Genomic DNA, 20,755 nt, shown 5'->3' with positions numbered 1-20,755 from the left:
AGTTTCAATACACAAAAAGGCAAACTCCTATTTTTGAAGGTTATCAAAGACCACGCGTGTTTCTCCAGCAGAGTGGTGCAGGAAGAGGTCCCCTCGTCCGTCACGCCCACACAGCCTTCCACCTTCACTTCCACTTTGGGCTTGCTGACTCCGTCTCAACTCTCACTGCCTCTAGTCTCTTTGAGCCGCTTCACTGAACTTCCATGTTGTCTGCCTGCTGATCAGCTGCATTGAAACTCGAGGGGGTGGGGGTTGTTCTGGGAACAGAGATAAGATTAAAGATTCTGTCAAGCCCAGCATCCTCGTTACAGAAATGATCACTGAACTTTATGTGTAATGAGAGCAACGCTAACACTTTTTGATGTCCTTGTAGCGTACGTGAGGTTGATTCTGCACTTGATATTTATCAGTAGTAATCATTTCTGTAATATTTACTTGGCATGCTGGCAAATACAAAAAAAGCGACTCACCATTTCATCATTGGATCTTCTGTGCTTTTTTCCCCTCGTCTCGTCCTCCAGAACATGAAAGGGCAGTGCCCAGCAGACGTGGTGCCTGACCCCCTCGACATGCCGTTGGAGATGGCGGATGCAGCCGCCGTGGCCAAAGAGCTCCGGACTTTGCTGAGGCAGGCTTTGCCCAGACCCAGCTCCCCTCTGCCCCTCACGCTGCAAGCCCAGGCCCTTCCTGTTCTCTCCGACAAGGCCAGGATACAGCTCGCCACCATGGGAATCCGACTGGGGGACCGCGTGGTGATAGCCGGACAGAAGGTGTGTGGTAGGTCACTATCAAAAGGCGAGAACAATCGTAATGTCCGCCTTTTGCATTCGTCATATCTCAAAGTGGTACAATAGAGGGAAGCTTCCCCAGCCGGATGATAAGCTGAATTGAAATGAGCGTACTCTTCTCCAGTCCCTCCTAGCAGCAGTGAACGAGTGCTGCATCTATTCCATTCAGCCAACAGTGAAAGTGTATAGCTCATCTTAACAGAGCTCCACACTAACCGTACACATTTGTAGCACTGGTACATGCATTTTTCATCAGGAGGGCCTAAAGTGTGGAGAGACTCATACTGTTCTAGTCCACCCCCTCTTTTGTACAGAAGCCAGACCAGCATGGGCCTGTAGTTCAGGGACATGATCCCTCACCAGCTTCCCATCCTGCATATGGATGGAACTCAAGTCTCTGCAGTTATCAAATGTTCACAATAACAATGTTTTTCTCCGTGTATGACTACAGAGGAGTTACAGGAGAGGGAGCCGACTCACGAATGCACACACAGCACAGATGTTGTTACTTTGGCACTGAGCTTCCTGGCACATGTTTTTTAAGAGAGTGCAGCGATCTTTTTCCATGGGTGTATTGATATAATTCATGTCTTACAAACACCTACTGTACTAACAGATGCCACATAAAAAGAAAATGCACAGCACAAATGGCCAGTAGAGCAATAACATAAATGTGATTGATAAACAATCGGCCTCTAGCCTGCAGCCACATCACATCGGTGCCATGCAGCTGTGCTGTGCTTTATGCTAAACAAACATGGAAGCTTTGGTTAATTTCTCTCCAATTATTTCAGCCCCTAACCAAGTGAAAAATACTTTCCAGTTGCTAAGCAACACCCTTTTGCCATTCTTCCAGCATTCAGGGTTATGTTTGACAGTTCACTCTGGCAAATCATCAACTTTTATCTGAACATGTTTAAGTTTATTCCACTCCAGTTGTGATTCTGTTAAATGTCTGGTAGTTTAACAAGTGTAAGTTTTAAAACATTGCTAATAAAGTGTAACCAAATGGATACGCTGAAGCAGTCAAATACCAGCACAGTATTTAACAGTGTACAGTATTTGTTTTAAAGCAGGCAGTGTACTCTTCGTCTGCATCTCATACGATCTGCACGTCTGATTACACGGGTGTTTTTTCAGCTTTTGCTATTTTTTATTGTAGCGACCTTTCTTTTTAGTTAATTAAAGCGATCCGTTCCTATGAGTTTAGCCAAGAAGTTCATCCAACAACCAACTTGTTTTTTGCCCAGTTCCTTCATGTAATGCAGAGTCCTTTAGTGTGGCTGCTCAACCTAACCGTGCAACTCAAGTGTGGTGCTGTAAGCCATGTGTAATCCTTTCGACAAGAAGCGCGCTTTGAAAGCAGTGGAGGTTTAGACCCACAGGTCAAATAATATGCAGTTTTCTCACCACATTCATGGCACAATTCAACCTTGACAATTGGCTTCACGGTGCTCCTGCTCCAAAAATGCAATGAAAACCCCAGAAATCGGCACTAAATTTAGCAAAACCGACCTTTTTCCAATGACCGATGTGTGCCTTTTGTTATCATGCTGACAGTCCCAGTCCACCCAGAATCTGCCTTGTGATCCAACAAAGCAGGTGAAAGACCTATCGCATCACGTGTAGACTTTGCCAATAACCACAAATACACGAGATTCATGTGACTAAAAGCCTGTAACTTTTATGGGCACTCTGCAAAGTTGACTCCAATGCACAGTGTGACTAATTGTAGTGCCAGTCTTTGGAGTTGCATCATTCTTACTAAACACAACTGAATTATTATTTTTTTGTCACTTATGTACCAACAAACTGCTCTTTCCACTTCCCCTCTTCAAACATGGACACACTTAAATAATATTCGTGATAAAACCAAAGCGAAATGCAGTTGAGCTTCCTTACTGTTCATGTCGTCTCTCTGGACCGGAGACTCCTATTATACAGTAACCTAAAACCATCCATGTAGGTAAACATGAGCTTGTAGTTGACATTATGTCACATGATTTCTGTGTCTTGAGTTCAAATGTTTAGTTGTCAGTCCTTCAGCACGACTGCTACCGAGTGCACCTAGAATATCAGCCCAGTGCTGCCGCTCTGGAAAAGTCAACGTGGTAAGCCTCTGAAAGTCAAACATTCATTTTGCAGTGTGACATCTCTAATATTTCAGTGCCATTTCATCAGCTTGCTCTTATTCCCTGAAAGCTCACTGAAAAATACATTCCAGCAGGTACAGTTCAGCCTTTCTGTAGAACAGCGTTTTGATTTTCTTGACTCCCGTGCTGATTCTATCAGGGAGTGCCTTTTTGTACTCTCAGGTAGGGCTGCAAAACTAATCTAATATTCATTGCCATCAAGATTTGGGCTTTCCACAAATTTACTGAATTTAGGTGAAGAAGAACCTTATTTTAAGTCTTATTTCGGTGCAAAGATTTGTTCACCAGCAGGAATGTAGCACCGCGTGGAAGTAAAAGAAGTGATCTCTTCATTTAAACTTAAAAGCACAATAAAAACATGTGCTGTACGTGTAGTCTGCAGGCCGATCAACGGCAGTCGGTTTGGTAGAGATTACTCGTTCCCCACAAATGATGTTGCTGGTGTGTAGGGCGCAGTGGTAAGGGTACCTTTTACCCACCATTAGTTTAGCATCAGCCCAACTGCTTAGACTTGCGCAGTAAATAACTGCACACATTTTGAAGGGAAATGTTTCATAATGGAAATAGTTGAGAATACATTGAGGGCATTAAAGCAACAAGACACACATCTGCCTTTCATATTGTACGCTCTAACTAGCATTAGCATCTTTAGTTTCAGAGATCTCTTGAGTAACTTCTTCTGTTCAGAGTTTGGTTTCATTGATCAGAGTAATGGCGACTGAAAGAAAACCACTGGCCACCATTACCAGTCCCAGTTCCTGCTATGTAATCAGGTCCCTGAAAATCCCTATGCAATTTCAGTAATTGATTGTTTTTTTTGTGTGGCTTTAGCAGTGTGCCCTCGGAACAAACTGCACACGCATAGATGCAAACAGACATGAAGATAAGAAAATACTAATTCCACTCCAGACGGACATTTGCTGTGAAAGAAAGAGCCATTGATTGATTATTGTGCCACAATGACAACAGAATCACAGTGTGTCAAATTGCAGAGATTGGCTAATCAAATTTCTTATTATCGTCCCTGCTCTCTCTGGCACAGTCTAATGCTTTGATCTCCATTTTCCCCTTTTTATATTGTTTGTCTCTACCGCTGCTTTAGTTGACAGACTCATCAAAATATGTAGTCGTGGCTTCAGATGGGGGTTCTGCCCTTGTAGAACACCGAACATTCTGCTCGGTGCACTGGCCAGTTCTGTTGCAGCATGACTTGCTTTTGCAAATTGTGTTTTTGTTTTGACTTTCCGTGGTGTATAATTGTGTTTTTGCGCAGGTTGGAAGCCTGCGTTTCTGTGGTAGCACCGAGTTCTCTGGAGGCCTCTGGGCCGGAGTGGAGCTGGACAAACCAGAGGGGAAGAACGATGGCTCGGTAGCCGGGGTCCAGTATTTCACCTGTCGACTCAAACATGGTAGGTCAGGCCTCTGACTCACCCCTCGCTCTGTTAATGACTTCTATCATTCCTGACTTCATAGGGCTTAATTGGTGCAATTAGGTTTTTAGTGGCATCTCATCTAACCCCAGGAAATTGGATTTGTCCTTTTTGTTAATGGTGTTCAAGTTAGCATTTGCAGTGTGTTTTTTGCTGTTTTATTTATTTGACTTATCTGTATCTCTTCAATCACCAATAATCTTCTTCTTGTATTGTTAAAACTTTTCCTTTGTGTCACAGGAATCTTTGCTCCCCTCTCGAAGATAAGCAAACCTTTGGAAAGACTGAAAGCCAACAGCAGAAAGGCGTCCACACCCGTACGCCCCCCTCGTCGCGTTGACGTGTCCCGCATCACCTCAAAGATAAACACAGGTAAAGTACCAGTTGCAAACGGCTCATAGTTCTTGCCGACTTTGCTGCCTATTCAAAATCTGCCTTCGACGAGTTCGGTTGTTAGCTGAGCGAGCTAGGGATGCTCCAGTGCTGCTCCATGTGCGTCAGCGTGAGGCAGAGTGAATCGGAGGAATGAGTTTGCCCGCGGAGTTCTGGCACAAATTATCAAGTCATATCACAAACCACAAAGGCTGTGAAACTGGATAGCCTGTAGGGCCCCAAGGGTGAAGAAATGTGTGAACCTTTTGTGAACACAGGTGAAAACTGTTTCCTCACATCACAGGTAATCTCATGTACAGTCCCCTGGAGGAGACCAGTAGAGACATTATTAGAAACCACATATCATATAAAAACTCAAACATTTCAGAGAAACGATATTAGTCTGATCAATGGCTTCATATTATTGACTGTTAGTTAATGAAGTTACGGAATAAGCCTTCAAGTGCGCTCACTGAAGGGGTTTTGGGACATGTGCGTAGAGCACTTGCATCAAATTGAAACAGAGGCCGGTGCTTGTCCATTTTGTTGTTGCCTTGGGGAAGACGTGCTGAAGAAGTATTGGTGGTAATGGTACCCCGCTCTCCACTCAGTGGATTACAACAGGGTCCATATCCTGTGTGATATTGTGATGATCCTCAACCATCCCTCTCCCTCTATATAACTAATGTAGTCATCATGTACAACACAATGTATTATTAGCAAAAGGCTGTTTAATTCCTCTAAGCCAGGGGTTGTAGCGTTCTCCACAAGCACAGTGTGAGTTATCGGTAGAAAACACCTTGGACTGATTGTAAACCTGGAGGATCCCAGGGTAGAGACAAACTGTCTCTTTACTTTGATCTTACATCATCATCTCCTAATTAGGCAGTTAGATATACGAGAGCAAAATGTCCATTCTCCATCTCTTAGGAGTGATCGTAACGGTATTCCATTAAGTGCATCAGTAAGCGACAGAATCTTAAATATGCATTAACTATCTTATTTGTCAACATGAGCAGTATTAAGTCTAGTGAAAATAAATGTGTTTGACGGAATTAGAAAGCCTTTGTGTTGCTCCTACTCCTTGTGGGAACACAAGTCCTTCTGGATACCAAAATGGATGCCTGTACTGACACAGTGAGGGGACTGAGTCATGATGTCCAGATGAGAACATCAGCTTCTCTTTTGAGTCCAAAACGTTCCCAGCCCTTAGGAGCCATGTCACTAGATGGCAGGATTATTTTTCACTTTATTTTATTTTTTTTGGGCATCTGGACTTTCCTATTAATCTCCCTTGAATACTTTGAAAAGTGGATTCTTTCTTGGTCTGATTTCGTGGTTCCTGCTCGCTCTTGGGTTTACAGCTGTATTGTGGTGCTATTCCAGTCACGTCCAGATCACAGTGGCCTATGGAATTCTGTGATTGATAGTCCAATTAAGCGAGGCTTTAATAACCAGGGCATAGACGGGCTGAATAACATGGCAGCGATTCATCACGAGGTGTGTATGTGTGGGCATGCAATCCATGTGAGGGTGTGTGTCAGCACCTCGATGCAACCCAGGAACCAGACAAATTTATGGCCAACTACTTCTCAGGGCCTTTGTCAGCCATTTACAGCCCCGAACTCTGGACCCCGCGTTCTAGCGTCCCGGTGCATCGACCAGTGCAGACAGCTCGCTCGCGTACATCTATGGATTGGACGGGTCATTGTGGAACTGTCTCGTCCGGCTAGCCAGCAGAGACCGACACAACAGTTATGCCACGCTGGCCACTTTTTAGAATGTGTCAACTGTAGCTCGGGCCTCAAAGGGCGGGTGGGAACACAAAAGGCACCACCGCTTGATTCATAAAGCCTCAGCATGTGCTGCAGTCTGTCACTTGAAGTGACTGTCAGTATATGGAAGGATTGAGCCAGGAGGTCCCTGCAAGCTAAAGGTCAAGTGACAAGAAGTGTTTGGTATTCTGAGTGGAGGTGTAGTCTTTGGAGTTCAAAGGAAAGATGCAGCTCTGCCTCTGAGGGGAGGGTTTCCCAACTCTCTCTAAATCCAAATGACAATCAATAAATACCAGGATGATTTCTTGCGCCTTTTCAAAGCGCAGTATAAAGTTTAAAACTTAGGTGAAATGCTAATGAGTTGAGAATGTGAGCCAGTTTATGTGGCAGGTTTATCTATGATTTAAACCCTCTTTAGAGGTGATTATTTTTCTCCTTAAATCTGTTTAGATTAGTGGATCTTATTGCTGTCAAAGAACTAATAGGCTTTTGTCCGTTTACTTGTAGATTCAATTCAAGTCAACAAACAATATAAAAAGCTTGAAGTTTTTAAGTTTTGGTCCTATAAACTAGTTAAGAACATAATTATGTTTACTTCTGCAAGAAATGTTGTTCTCAATGTATTCTATTTGAGTATCGAGATTCCTTTGAAGTAGTTTTCTTTTTGTTCTTTTGTATTCGCTGTCATTGGGGCTTTTGTGTGTAACTGCTTGTCTCAGCATATTTAAGTGTTTTTAGTGTGCTTTGGAGTAAAAGGGACTCTCTTAGTTCCATCAAGAAAAAATGCCTTTCAGTCTTTCGTCCTTACTCGACAATGTCGTGCGCTCCTTTAGTCGCATTTCTTCACTCTCCTGCTCTTGTTTTTATCTTTTCACTGTAGCTTTTTGTTTTATCTCTGCCTTTAACTCACTGTCTTCTCAGTTTAATTCTTTGTTTCTCCGAACTTGAGGAACTCTATGAACTGCCTCTCTGCATTGTGTGTGTGTGTGTGTGTGTGTGTGTGTGTGTGTGTGTGGTTTATCTCTATCTCTCAAAAAAGTCCACCTGGTTCCTATCGGGGCACAGAGGGAGACGCCTCAGTGACAAAGATGGGTACTGCAGCGCCAGCTGTGTGGGCTTAATGTGCTGTGTATCAGAGAACAGGGCAGTATTTCATGTAATCTCTTTGGTTCGGTTCCACACACTCCTAACCAGCACCTGTCTCTGATCACCAGTGCTCCGTAATGCTTGAATCCAACATCCTATTCCATCGGTGGGTTTATTTCATATACATAGAACTTGTACTTTGTATCCTCCATTAGTGCTGCATTTGTTATTAAAGCATAATTCGGATGAAAAAAAAAAATCGAATCGGATTATTGTAAAATATAAATAATCTAAATTTTAGATATTTTTCTCAATCTGAAAATACAATGTGCTGTCAGTTTTGTGATCATGCATGAAACCAAAACCACACAAGTCCAGTGATCAGTTAAGGGAAAGGGGGATTGATTAACTCGTCCAAAAATGACAGAATCAGCAGCTTTCACTGTAATGTGCACTGTCGTCCCCACTCGGGGGCCCAATAACTAAGGCTCACCATTGTAAACAACTCTTGGCTAAGGTTAAGACGTTTCTTCGCCAATTACCATCCAGGTTCCAATTTGTTTGCAGCTGAATCTTCCCTTTTGTCTTAAAGCACTTTGGCACAGATTTAATCAGTTAGCCTCTAAGAGTTGGGCACTTAATGAACTCATGGCCTGTGAAGGTCTGCGGAAGCTAAGAGCCTAATGAGGTCCTGCGTCCAAATGGCTTCTTCGGAGTGAAATTGGTCACCCCCATCTCGTTCCCTCAAGTTAGGAGAGGGATTAGCATGTTGGCCCTTAATTGGACCTCGAGACCAGGACGAGCTACTGCAAGAGATTGAGCTCACTTAAATTTGAGCTGCCATAGAAATCATGTGACGCAGCTGCTTGGATTTCTAAAAAAATTGTGGTAATTGTCTGGATCTGCAGGCACTGTCACATTCAGAAGAATAGAATGGCAAAATGAATAATAGGCTGAGATTCATTGTTAGGACGGAGTTACAAAGATCCCTGACGGAAGCCTCAGTGGATGGATGACGGGTTCAGTATTAAGACGGGAGGCACACAGTTTGTGCCGCGTGATTTAGACAACAGCGTTCACAACAGTTCGAGCGTGTTCTTCAGTTTTCTAGGGCTCTTCCTTTTAATTAGCTGTCCAAGTGTTTTCTTTTCACTCATTCCTCTGTCATTTCCTTCCACAGGTGTCCTCTCCCGCTCGCTCTCCTCTTCGTCCTCTTCACTGGACTCTCGGCATGCACCGGGCACCCGACCCCGTCCGCTGCCAAGGCAACGACTTCCCGCCAGGCTGCGAAGGGAGCGCGCTTCTCTCAGGCCCAGGAACACGCCCTCGCCGGCCCTCCACCTCTCTCCTGACACCACAGCACTGACTGCTGCAGGTCTGTGTCCTTGTACTTACTGTATGGTGTCAATGGAGATCCCTGCTATTTCAGGATTCTCTCACGATTATACAGATCTATTGGAATCAATGGCAGTAAATCATCACAAGAGTGAAACATTTTTTTTGTTCAGGTCTTCGAAGCCGAACCCCTTCAGCTAGCAGCTCTGTGTGCGGGGGCCCTGAGGTGCGCCTGGGGGAGAGGGTGCTGGTGGTAGGCCAGAGAACAGGTGTAGTCCAGTTCTATGGAAAGACCAGCTTCGCTCCAGGTCAGTTCTTCAAAGTGTTGTTCTCCCTGCAGAGATTTGACCGCTGACATCACACTTGCATCTTTATTTGGTAGACGTTTTGCATGTTTGCTTTTCATCAGTGTACTCTGGGTTCAACCCCACAAAGACGTTATTCAGCCTTATTTCCATTAAAACATCGACGTAATGTCTCATTTGAATTGTAAATTGTTTTAAATTGCATTATTTGAAAGGGATAACGGGAAGCAACTGTTAGAATAGGTGTTTTTTTTATGTATATTAAAAGAATCGGGTTAAGAAAGTTAACAAGATTAACTTAAACATCTATAAAAGAAAAACCTTTTGGACATAGTTTATATTCGGTATTGGGTTTTTCCTTTTCATAAATGCTGAGTAAGCTCTATCCAAAGACACAAATGAAGGAACGATCAGGATCAGGTTGGCAGTTTTCTCTCCAAATGTAGAACTTGGTTTCCTCAGGTCAATATCAAGTCTGCCTTCTCTTCAATATAATGGAACTATAAGGCTCTCAGCCTGTTGTGCTCAAAGCTCCAAAATAAATACATTTGAAAAACTCAACAGCAATGTCTCTCTCTGGAAATCCTGACCCAGTTACGTAAGATAATCCACAGACCTTGTTGTGAGCAGTTTCATGTAGGAACTATTTTCTTTCGAACAAACTACACCCGCCAACCGCATCACTGTGCAGAAGGAAGAGTTCATCTATACTCGACACTGCTAGCTCACCTAGCACCACTGAGCTAGCTAACCTTACAGCTCAGCCATCAATGTTTCTATCTCGCGCTGTCATCAGCCTCTCGTCCATCAGTGGATGAACTCTTCCTTCTGCATGGTGATGCAGTTGTAGTGTGGTTGAAAGAAAAGAATTCCTACATGAAACTGATCCCAACAAGGTCTGGGGATTGTCTTGAGTTACTGGATCATGATTTCTGGAAAGAGACGTTGCTGTTGAGTTTTTCAGTTGCATTTTTTGGCACTTTGAGCACCACAAGCCAAGAGCCATGTAGTTCCTTTTATATTGGAGAGACGGTAGACATCTTTACGACGGATACCTCCAACATTATGCAACTCACACCAACATAATCTACATTGATAAACGGCTTCATAGGTAAAAGAAAAAATATGTATTTTAGATTTTGGGGACGTCCCTTTAACCAATCAGATTTTTACATCAAATGATTAAAGCACTACTTTCTTTACTCATGACTAGATCTTTTTTTAAGGTGGATCTCTCATCTTAGGCCATTTGATATGCGATAATCCTTCAATGGTCCCTTTGTTTGACTCCTGGTCTGTCTCTCTGTCTGTGCAGGGCTCTGGTTAGGGATTGAACTGGACAAGCCAAGTGGAAAGAATGATGGATCAGTGGGAGGGGTGAGGTATTTCTGTTGCCCACCTAACCACGGCGTCTTTGCTCCTCCGTCTCGTGTTCAAAGGTGAGTGCAGGCTCTTTAAGCGTTAAGCTTTTATTTTAACTAATGGTCCCTTTTGGTTTTTGCCAGCAAGGTTTTTTTCACCTGCAAAGGCAAAAACAAGTTTGTCAGTTCTAAGCAGATTTTTAAAGAATATGAGAATATGCCCTGAGAACCCCGAGGTTGGGCTTCAATGCCCTCATCAATACATCTGACACTAATGAGCTCCTTTGACAGTGTCATTTGTGCTCGTGTTGACTTATGTGATTTTGCCCTCTGTACTTGGGAGTAAATGGAGTCCGAGGTGTCAAACTTGAAGCCCGGGGCCCTTTGCCCAGCATGACTCGTCACTTTAATGTGGCGCCTAGCTATGAGCCAGACGCCATGATCCATTAAGGATCATGGATGTGTGAATATCATTTTACTTTAGAGAGGTAAAGAGGTCATGGAATAAGTAAGATAATACCTTAACATGTTCCATGCATTTGCCTTTTTAGTACATAGAATAGTTTTGTTTAATTGATATAAATATGATGCAAGACCGGGCAGGAACGTCTGACTGCTTTTCACTGTGTGAGGCAGTATTTATCATTTCTTTGTGTTGCGTTTACTGTCAACAACAAACGATGTGGTGAAAATAGTGATAGAATTTGAGGCATAATCTTACTCTCAAGGGAGATCTTTGATATCTTTTTTTATACAATCTCTTTTTGCCATAGAAACTAATGAGGTTTGATTCTCTTTAATCTGCTCATGCTGCTTCAGAGTGTGAAAGAACCAAGGTCGTGTCATCTGCAAACATTATGTCGGACACATTGGTAAAGCATTTACATTAATGATGGATAACAGCATAAAATGGGTATAGGTCACCTGCCAAAGTAAAGTCACACCATCAAACCCGGCCCTCGGCGGGGGTTTCATGTGGCAGCTTTTATGCCTCAACGCGCACATCCAACATTTTCTAACTACGCGCACTATGGGCAGAGAAAATGGAAAACTTTTCGCTTTCTTGAGAACGAGGAGAAACCTGCACGGAGTATCTAAACGTTTCCTCGTTACGATTCCCCATCAGCTCATGCCAGTGAGACCTTCCCTGTGGAAACTATAACTGAGGCTTTAGTTGGTGTAAGGCCTCAGTTTGACCACAGATCTGATCCAAAGTCAGCAATAATGGTTCATCTGTTTAAAATACTGTCACCAGTGTTGTCTCTGGCTTTCTGCCAGAGAGAATTCTCAATATCTCCTCTTGTCATCATTTTGTTTTTTAATGTCTATTTCGAGACAAAGTAACATGGCATAAGTGAGCAGTTTGACATGTTTTTTTGTTTTCACTTTAAAGTCAATGTTTTTGTGACAGTTTGTCTTCATCTCGTTTCAAAAGCCTTTGGAGTGCTTTGTTCATGCGTCACTGAAATACGGCTTCTAGAATATGGAACTAAAGAAAAGACTGATCTCCAATACTTGCAATGAGTAGTTTAGAAGATTCTCCTAGACGCAGTGTAATATAATCATTCATCGCTCTGTAACACTTGTGTGTTAGTAACTTACTTTAATTACAGTAAAGACCCATTTTTTAGTGACGTCTCACTTTTGAAAAGTGCATTTTTCCGTGATGTTTTACCTGCATGTAACTAGAATGAGTCCTAATGGAATATTACTGGATGCCTTTCTTCAGTCGAACGAGTGCGACTTAAGTTTCAGCCTTTTTTTGACTGGCGGGAGCTCCATTGAAAAGACCCTCACAGCTAAAATACACTCATCCCATAAGGTGTCTAATGAAAAAAATAGTTTTATCATTTCTTGTTCCAAGCAGATGTTTGCTAGTATATCCCACAGAAATGAAAAGAGAATTAGAAAAATAAGAAGAGAGATTAGCTGGACTTAATGATATTCAAGTGGCAAATCTTTTTTTGAATCAATTTCTGCTTTAGTGTGCATATTGTGCGGCCTGTTCTTCAAAAAAGAATAACGCTGCAGTGGGCAATATTGGAGCCCTGTTTATAGAAAAACAGCCGAATAAATCTACAGTTGGCACTTTGCCTACTTTCTTTTCCTATTAATCCCACTGTTGTAGAGATTTGGGCCACCATGGACTGAAATACAGATAGGTGACGCATTGAAGGCAAAGCCAACAGAAACGGTCCCGATGAGCGAAACAAAAGAGCTTCAACACGGTTTGTTTTCGAACTCTGCTGGAGCAATGAACACTGAAAACAGCTCTTCCCTCATTTAGTTTTTTTGATGTTGCTGGTCGAGAGCGCTGGATGACTCATCGCTCTGACATCTCTCATCAGTGCTCCACATCCTGATTCATTTCAATTGGTCACCCGTCTGTGCATCTTTCATAAGGAAGACCAACTCTAGGTCCGGTTGAAACAAATCAGAACTCACTTGGTTTTATGCTCTTCAACACTGATGGCAAAATAAAATCTTGCATAGTTTGCCTCATGCATCGTGTTGTAGTACAATCTCTTTGTCCCCAGTACATACAGCATAATGATGCATTAGAGAAACGGTAGCTATTGTATAGCATTACTGTGAAGAGGCCGTGTTCGGACAAACCAACACTTGAACTTTCACAAAGTGCCCCGAACCAAAGCTATTACATTGCTCTTGTTTTGGGACGAGCTTTGTCCACTCTTCGCTTTATTTCCTTTTTTTTCAGCGCTGTGTCCGTTATTTTAGCTTCCTCTTGGATGCACGCCCACGACATTGCACCTGCTCGTCCAGAACGCATCAAAATAAGAAAATCCAGACAGAGGGCAGGTTCTGTGCAGATACAGTCACCGCCACACACTCGTAGTGGGTCGTAAGTGATGATTGAGAAGGATTGTTGTTGTAAGAGTCTTTGCATTGTTTTTTCTGATAATCCTACTCATTGTGCCTTTTTAAGTATGAGTTGTTTCTTCAGTGCCAAATGTGCCTTTTATCTTGCATTCAAGATTCAGATGAAAGGATTTTTCATGTTTTGCCAAATGATGTACTTAAATTTGGATATGTGCCTGCCTCAGACCGCTAAGCCTCTTTAAAAGAATCTTTTTACCTCACACTTCTGTCCCATGGGGGTCCACACCCACACGGCACAGTTGTTGACCTCTTCAAATAGTGAAGGGACAAAGGCAAATTCCACTTGAGGCCTAAGGATTTCTGCATATCGGATCGGGCTTGCACACTACACAGACAAATTGATGACTCAACAGATGTTTGAAGGTGGCTATTTCTGGAGCTCATGTAATCCTGGGGATATGGAAACCGCTGGCTGTCATGCATATTCACAAGCCACTGAGTTATTCACCGTCATGCATTGTTTTGTGTTTGCTCCACATTTTCCGTAAGTGGATAAAACCTATTGACCTTTTTTTCATTGGATTGCACATAAACAGCACAATGCCTCAAGTGTAAGTTGTGCCAGAACTGAATGAAAGCCACAACAGTAAAAAGCAGAAGACTTCTAAAATCCTCATGGTGTTTCATTTGAAGGGAAGACCTTGGTTGTTCCGACTTGAGGGATTGCTGGTTAATTGACGCATTCACCTTTTATTCCTAAATCTAATTAGTCTCTTCACCTTCCTTTGCTGCATGTTCTTCTTGCTTCCCCTGTTGTCTTTAACCCACTGTGTTTTTCCTAATTAACCCCGGGGCGCAACTGAGTACATGGTTTCCCTCCGTCTAATGGAGAATCTCACATTATCTCCGTCCAGCAACTTGTTTCTCCTTCTCTTTTCTTCTGTCAGCAGCTATCACAACCCATTAGGAAACCCCCCCCCCCCCCCCCCCAACACCACCACCGCCACACACTTATTTTTGGTCTTTCCATTCCTCCCTTAGAAAAACAGAAAACATTATTATTTTGCCTCTTTTGCTCATTCCTCGACATTGGCAGTCTCCCTCTGAATGGCTTTCAGAACTCTAACATTATTATAGTCGCATAGCGGCTGAAGAACGCATCAATAAGCGGAACAGGTACTCTTGTGCAAGCAGCTTAAATGTTCTTTTCTTCCTTGTTGCTGTTGTCAGAGAGGGGTCATCATCAGACGCAGGCCTAATCAACTCATTCATTTTTTTAACCTAAAAATGTTAGATATGTGGTGGTATTTAAGGGTTATTTTAAATCAACATTCCAACATTTTTTTGCTTCACATTCTGTTGATTATATAAAGTGAAGCTACATCCACACTACTACGTTTCTGTTTTCCATTGCAGATCTTTTGCTATGTTTACGCCTAGCTTCCCACAACTCCGGAACTCTAAAAAACAGAAGGGTTTGAAAATGTTACGGATGCTGTTAGTTTTAAAATTGGTGAGTTGCGTTGTAGTGTGGACTGGATGAAACGGGAACCTTTCAAAACGATGACGTAGACGCGCTACTTGATTGGGTCTCAGCAGTCACGACGTGTCCTTCCCTGATTAGTCACGCCACCGGAAGAAAACAAACCGCCTCGATTATCGATCGACCACCAGGTTAATTCACCATGAATAACAGATTACAGCCGTTGCTGACCTTGGTGTCTATACTGGCAGCTGTTGTCTGCATTTTATAATTGTTCTACTGCCTATATACGAGGAAGCAAGCTAATATTAGAGTGATTAGCGAGTGGCGTGTCCAGCGGTGTTATCAGCCCTACGGTGCTGACGTTTGAAGTCATGGTTTGCAGCTTTGAGGACGACAATGGACACAAAACAGAGGACTTTCCTTTTCTTATTAATGCTTATTTTGTTCTGCAGAACTATTGTGAAGTTCACTAAAAAACTGTAAACAAACAAAAGCATAAATGCTCTCCAGTCCGACAGGGACTTCAGCCACCCAGCAGAGCTACGAGTCAGAGAACAGAAAACTATACCAAGGAAACTAGTGAGATGTTTTTGACCAAATTTGACACATAATCTAGTAAAACTTTCATTTGTAAGTGTAAATTTGATGTGTGTGAGAGAGCCTTGTAACTAAGTTTGAAAATTACAACTTTTTTTTCCATGTAATTTGTCTGAGTATATAGAGGAAGATTATAAGTATCAAGCAAAACCTTTTACTATTAAAGAGTACAGTAATGCTCTGTTTTATGTTCTGTGACTAAGCAACCAATCTACTTCCTGTTTTCCCCCGGGTGTATAGTCATGTGATGCTCGGTTTCAGACATGTTATTATGGACGGAAATCATGTCGTTGTGGACGTAGATCGTCTTCGTTTAAAAACCCTGTTTCAAAACAGAAACGTATTGGTGTGTATGTAGCCTGAGTCGGTGTCACTGGAGGTTTTGCACAGTAGGTTGTTGATGGCTCAATGAAGTTCCCTAAATGTTCATAGGTCACATGTAAATCAGCTTTTATTGTCTCACACAATCATACAGAGCAGAACACAGTAGAGAAATGTAGTCTCTGTAGTCAACCCGTCCTAGCATTAGGAGCAGTTGGCAGCCACTATACTGAGCCTAGGGGAGCCGCTTGGGGTTCGGTGCCGCCCACAAGGGCACCTCGGCAGTGCCCAGGAGGTTGAGCTGGCACCTCTCCAGCTACCAGCTTCCTCGCTCTACATGCAAATAAACACAAAAACATCATCTCCGCTGGCAAAGACCAAATGGGTAGTTGTATTTAACTGGCAGGAGACAAAGCACTTTCCGTATCTAGTCTACATGAAATTAAAAGAAAGCAAGACAGTAATTGATGCACTTGTAATATACAGTGGGTACGGAAAGTATTCAGACCCCTTTTGAATTTTTCACTCTTTGTTTCATTGCAGCCATTTGCTAAAATCAAATTCTTTTGTAACCTTGGCCAGATCTGTGCCTTGCCACAATTCTGTCTCTGAGCTCCTTGGGGGTTCCTTCGACCTCATGATTCTCATTTGCTCTGACATGCACTGTGAGCTGTAAGGTCTTATATAGACAGGTGTGTGCCTTTCCTAATCAAGTCCAATCAGTTTAATTAAACACAGCTGGACTCCAATGAAGGAGTAGAACCATCTCAAGGAGGATCAGAAGAAATGGACAGCATGTGAGTTAAATATGAGTGTCACAGCAAAGGGTCCATGTGACCATGTGATATTTCAGTTTTTCTTTTTTAATAAATTTGCAAAAATTTCTACATTTCTGTTTTTTTCTGTCAAGATGGGGTGCTGTGTGTACATTAATGAGAAATAAAATGAACTTTTTTGATTTTAGCAAATGGCTGCAATGAAACAAAGGGTGAAAAATTTAAAGGGGTCTGAATACTTTCCGTACCCACTGTATGTATTGGTCTTTGAACATTTTCTGCAATCGTGCACAAAGCCAGCTTCCTGAATTTTGAGAACCAACTGGAGATGAGAAAAGAGAGGAACAAACGTAGAGCTGCGGCCTTGATGGCGTATTTTCCTGTTGCGTCCTTGTCAGGACGCATTAGCGTCTCCCTACAAATATATATGTGGCCACAAACGTCCCAGACCACCTTCACAAGTGCTTTGAGTCATCGGCTCACAATCCCTCATGGTGGTCGTCTACTCTTTCCACTTGTGATGCGTGTCAATGCCAGGTGCAGACAGGGCCATAGACACGTGTCACGCTCATGTTTGTGTCTTCCTCTCCGTTCACAGGATCCATGGATCAGTCGATTGCCTTTCGGAGCTCTCCTCCTCGCGTGTCAGTCATCCTTTCAACGGTGAGAGTTCTGCATTCATTGCAAGCTTTGACTGAGATATATATACAGGTGCTGGTCATATAATTAGAATATCATCAAAAAGTTGATTTATTTCACTAATTCCATTCAAAAAGTGAAACTTGGTCTATTATATTCATTCATTACACACAGACTGATATATTTCAAATGTTTATTTCTTTTAATTTTGATGATTATAACTGACAACTAAGGAAAATCCCTTTTCCTTAGTGTGTGTGTGTGTGTGTGTGTGTGTGTGTCTCTCTCTCACTCACTCACTCACTCACTCACACACAATGCAAGACTTTGTGTAGGAGTACTTGACCCTTGTGATTGCCATGCAGGGACAATCCGTCGCAGTCTCAGCACATCGTCGGCCATCGCCACCCCGAAGGAGACGAGCAGAAGAAGTCCTGTAACCAGGTGTGGCTCTCTTTTCTATTTCTTCCGCTCAGCCCTCACATTTCACCCTCCACAGGCTTTCAGCTCCATCCTAAGCAGTGGCAGAATCAATACCGATAAGAAGCAGTGGTATTAGTCCGCAAAGATTCCCTTTTTTAAATGGCCAATGCATGACTGTGATAAGAAGGAAAGAAAACAGGGATTTGAAAATCAATCTCTCAAACATCAAGCTTGCATCAATCTCCCACTTTCTTCTGAGATATCCTCTCACGCTGCATACCTTTTCTCATAAATATTTCTTGCTGTATTTTTTATTTTTTTTTCCTGTGCTGCCAAAATTCAAAAAAAAAAAAAAAAAAGAAGTCGCTCCAACCCTCACCGTCGGCGGTGGAACACCCTCAGCGGCGGTATCGGTGTTGTTCCCGGGAGCGCAGCAGGGTCCAGCCCCTCGCCCGGCTCTGACGGACAGGTCTGTCTCCATGTGGGCATGCAGGTCCTGCTCAGCAGCGCAAATGACATGGCGTTCATCCGTTACCTGGGCACAGCGGACTTCGCCCCGGGCCTTTGGCTGGGCCTGGAGCTCCGAAGACCTACGGGCAAGAACGACGGCTCCGTGAGCAGCCGCCGTTACTTCACCTGTCGACCGGGCCACGGCGTGCTGGTCCGCCCCAGCCGCGTCACCTACCGTGGCATCAACGGTTCTCGCTTGGTGAATGAAAACCGCTAAGGACTGTCGGAACAAGGGTGGGCGGGGCCTGGGAGGGACATTTGAGATGTTTTGACTTTCTGTTTGTGTTCAATTCTTGAAGTTTGAGCTTCTCATTCTTCTTTGCGTTGCGTATTATTTCTCTACTCTTTCAGAGGTGTCGTGAGTAAAAGTAAAATAGTTCAAATTTAGACTACTAGATTTATTTTTGGGAAAAATGTTGGAGGCAAAGCACTTTATAGAATAAACTTTAAATTGTTATTAACAGTAATATTGGCAGCATACAGGTGTGAAAAAGTCTTAAGCTATAAGACACTGCACTACTTTGAATCTGATTGCACTAAGAAACGATATCGATCAATATGATGTATCAGAATAAGAGACTGGATAGTTTCTCATACCAAAAGCTAATTTTGATCACATGCAGTAGAGATTTTTATCAGATAATTTAGGCGGTAATGTAGCCTACTCTCTAACCAAAAGTGTGCGTGTCTGCGTGTCCATGTGTGTATTAATTAAGAGCACTTTGAAACCAGAGGAATGGATTGATTCTTCCAGGGTCGTCGAAACTGTATTTTCACTTTATGAATGAACCTGAATTAAACAGGATTTAATTAAACCGAAACCTCCGTCAACCTCAATCAAATGCAACGGCGTCAAGAGAAGTTGTCGTCCTCCGTACATCGGTCTCTGCCACAGACTGTCATTGAACCCTAAAGGAGTCTGACTCACCGGATGCAGACTGTGGGTGTAAGCCTGCCATTGGCTGCCTGTTTCAGCCAGCATTCTCTCCCCAGTTTGCTATCTGCTTTGCGAGGGCACCGGCTGCTGCATCCTGAGCTTAGCGCCGCCCAAGACGATTGTGATCGGTTTAAAGAAATGCAGACGAGCCAGAGCATATTTTCCCCCTACACCAGAATAATGATGTCTGCAGCCAGAGTCTTTAACGCTGACACAGCGCTGTGAAGACAAGTCTGACTTTACAAGACTAGCCCTCCACAGATAAATGATGGTTATATTGTGCCATAAGCACCTACTTATCCTTCGGCTATGATTCCGTTGTAATTGGCACCAGACAACTCAACTATGGTTGAGGCATTTAGATAGTCTTAGGCAACACAATGAATTTGCCTGATTATACATCTGACTTGTGTCGTGGTTGAGGATTCAAACCTCTGCTTCTGACGGAGCATCAGACCAGTCAGAGTTGTCATAATAATGTGTTTCTAAATGTGAGTGATACAGAACGGTATCGGTACATCTGTTGAAGACCAGTGGTAATTGTATTAGATGCTTAAGTAAAGCAGCTTGACACAGGAAATATGCAGTCGTCCAGAAGTTTCAAGGGTCTAGTTTGCTATTTGATTAGAGCCGTCTGGGCAACTCGGCCGAGAGCAGGCCATCGATCTTGCATGTGGAAAACAGACCCGCTATTCAGCAAAACACTCGTGTACCATCCAATTAAGGCGTGTCGGCCACAACAAGAGGCGTAGAATCTCCAATGGCCTTCTCTCATTGATCTGTCCGGTCAGGTCCGGTGTGATTGAAAAGCAGCGGTGGTCAGGGCCCAAGGTTGTCTGAAATGTCTGCCACAGATCTAACGGATGAAATAAGTGCTCCTTTCCAAAAGTGCAGATCAAAAACATTTGAATCCACACTTCCTTCTTAAAAAAAAAAATAGCTTCTCATTTATTCAGTCCATCTCTGTCATCATTTCTGCGGCATTTGTTAGCGTTCTATATTTCTAATCTCATTCTAACATGAACTTTACTTATTTTGGTGTATCTGCAGTCCCAGTTGTATTACAGCATGGTGATGGGTGATGGGTATGATGGGTAATGGATTTGTTATTTTCATAAAATCCCTGAGCTGTATATTTGAAGTACGAGTGCGTGACAAAGGGATTTGGTTTAATGCATTTTCATGTTCTGGAAAATAACATTTGTAAAAAAAATAAAAATAAAAAAAGCAAATAAAAGATTCTATTTTAATTTGACCTCTTCTCTCCATGACTCTATTGCTTCTTTGGCTCTGTGCCTTGATAGTGTAGTTGCACTAATATAAAACTTCCTTGGACTGTTCATAAAGTGCAGAGGAGTGTTGTCTTCAGGGAATGACAATGAAATAGCACAAGCACTTTGAAATGGTTACACGTCTGTTCACTTACCATCTGATTCCACTGGGCCTCATCTCAGCCAAAGCCTGCTGCTGGAGTGGCTTTGTTTGCTTCCCGCCAGCCTGGGCGCACACATTCAGGGTTGAGTGTGGGTGACGTACTCTATTATGCCGTGATTGTGGAATAAATGGTTGTTTGAGAGCGTGCTTTTAAATTGTTTTCTATGCTTATTGTTACTCCTTTTT

General features: G+C 42.9%; 1 protein-coding gene across 5 annotated transcripts in view; it reads left to right on the top strand.

Annotated features, from left to right (window-relative positions):
- Positions 1-20,367, top strand: part of LOC116394006 (CAP-Gly domain-containing linker protein 4) — a 38,576-nt gene extending 18,209 nt beyond the window's left edge. For 3 of the 5 annotated variants that reach the window (XM_031866763.1, XM_031866765.1, XM_031866764.1), the window contains 9 exons: positions 522-770; positions 4,215-4,350; positions 4,612-4,743; positions 8,785-8,979; positions 9,113-9,247; positions 10,560-10,683; positions 17,225-17,289; positions 17,631-17,709; positions 18,049-20,367. In XM_031866763.1, coding sequence (XP_031722623.1) covers positions 522-770; positions 4,215-4,350; positions 4,612-4,743; positions 8,785-8,979; positions 9,113-9,247; positions 10,560-10,683; positions 17,225-17,289; positions 17,631-17,709; positions 18,049-18,415 — 1,482 coding nt within the window. In that variant the 3' untranslated portion in view covers positions 18,416-20,367. The remainder of the gene's footprint in view (positions 1-521; positions 771-4,214; positions 4,351-4,611; positions 4,744-8,784; positions 8,980-9,112; positions 9,248-10,559; positions 10,684-17,224; positions 17,290-17,630; positions 17,710-18,048) is intronic. The other 2 variants (XM_031866767.1, XM_031866768.1) reach the window with 2 other exon arrangements.
- Positions 20,368-20,755: the final 388 nt, after the last annotated feature.

This window comes from Anarrhichthys ocellatus, unplaced genomic scaffold (genome assembly GCF_004355925.1).
Source record: "Anarrhichthys ocellatus isolate YVR2014 unplaced genomic scaffold, GSC_Weel_1.0 scaffold36, whole genome shotgun sequence".
Taxonomy (NCBI): Eukaryota; Metazoa; Chordata; class Actinopteri; order Perciformes; family Anarhichadidae; genus Anarrhichthys; species Anarrhichthys ocellatus.
The sequence above is the reverse complement of the archived record's forward strand: the minus strand, read 5'-3'. Positions and strand labels throughout refer to the sequence as shown.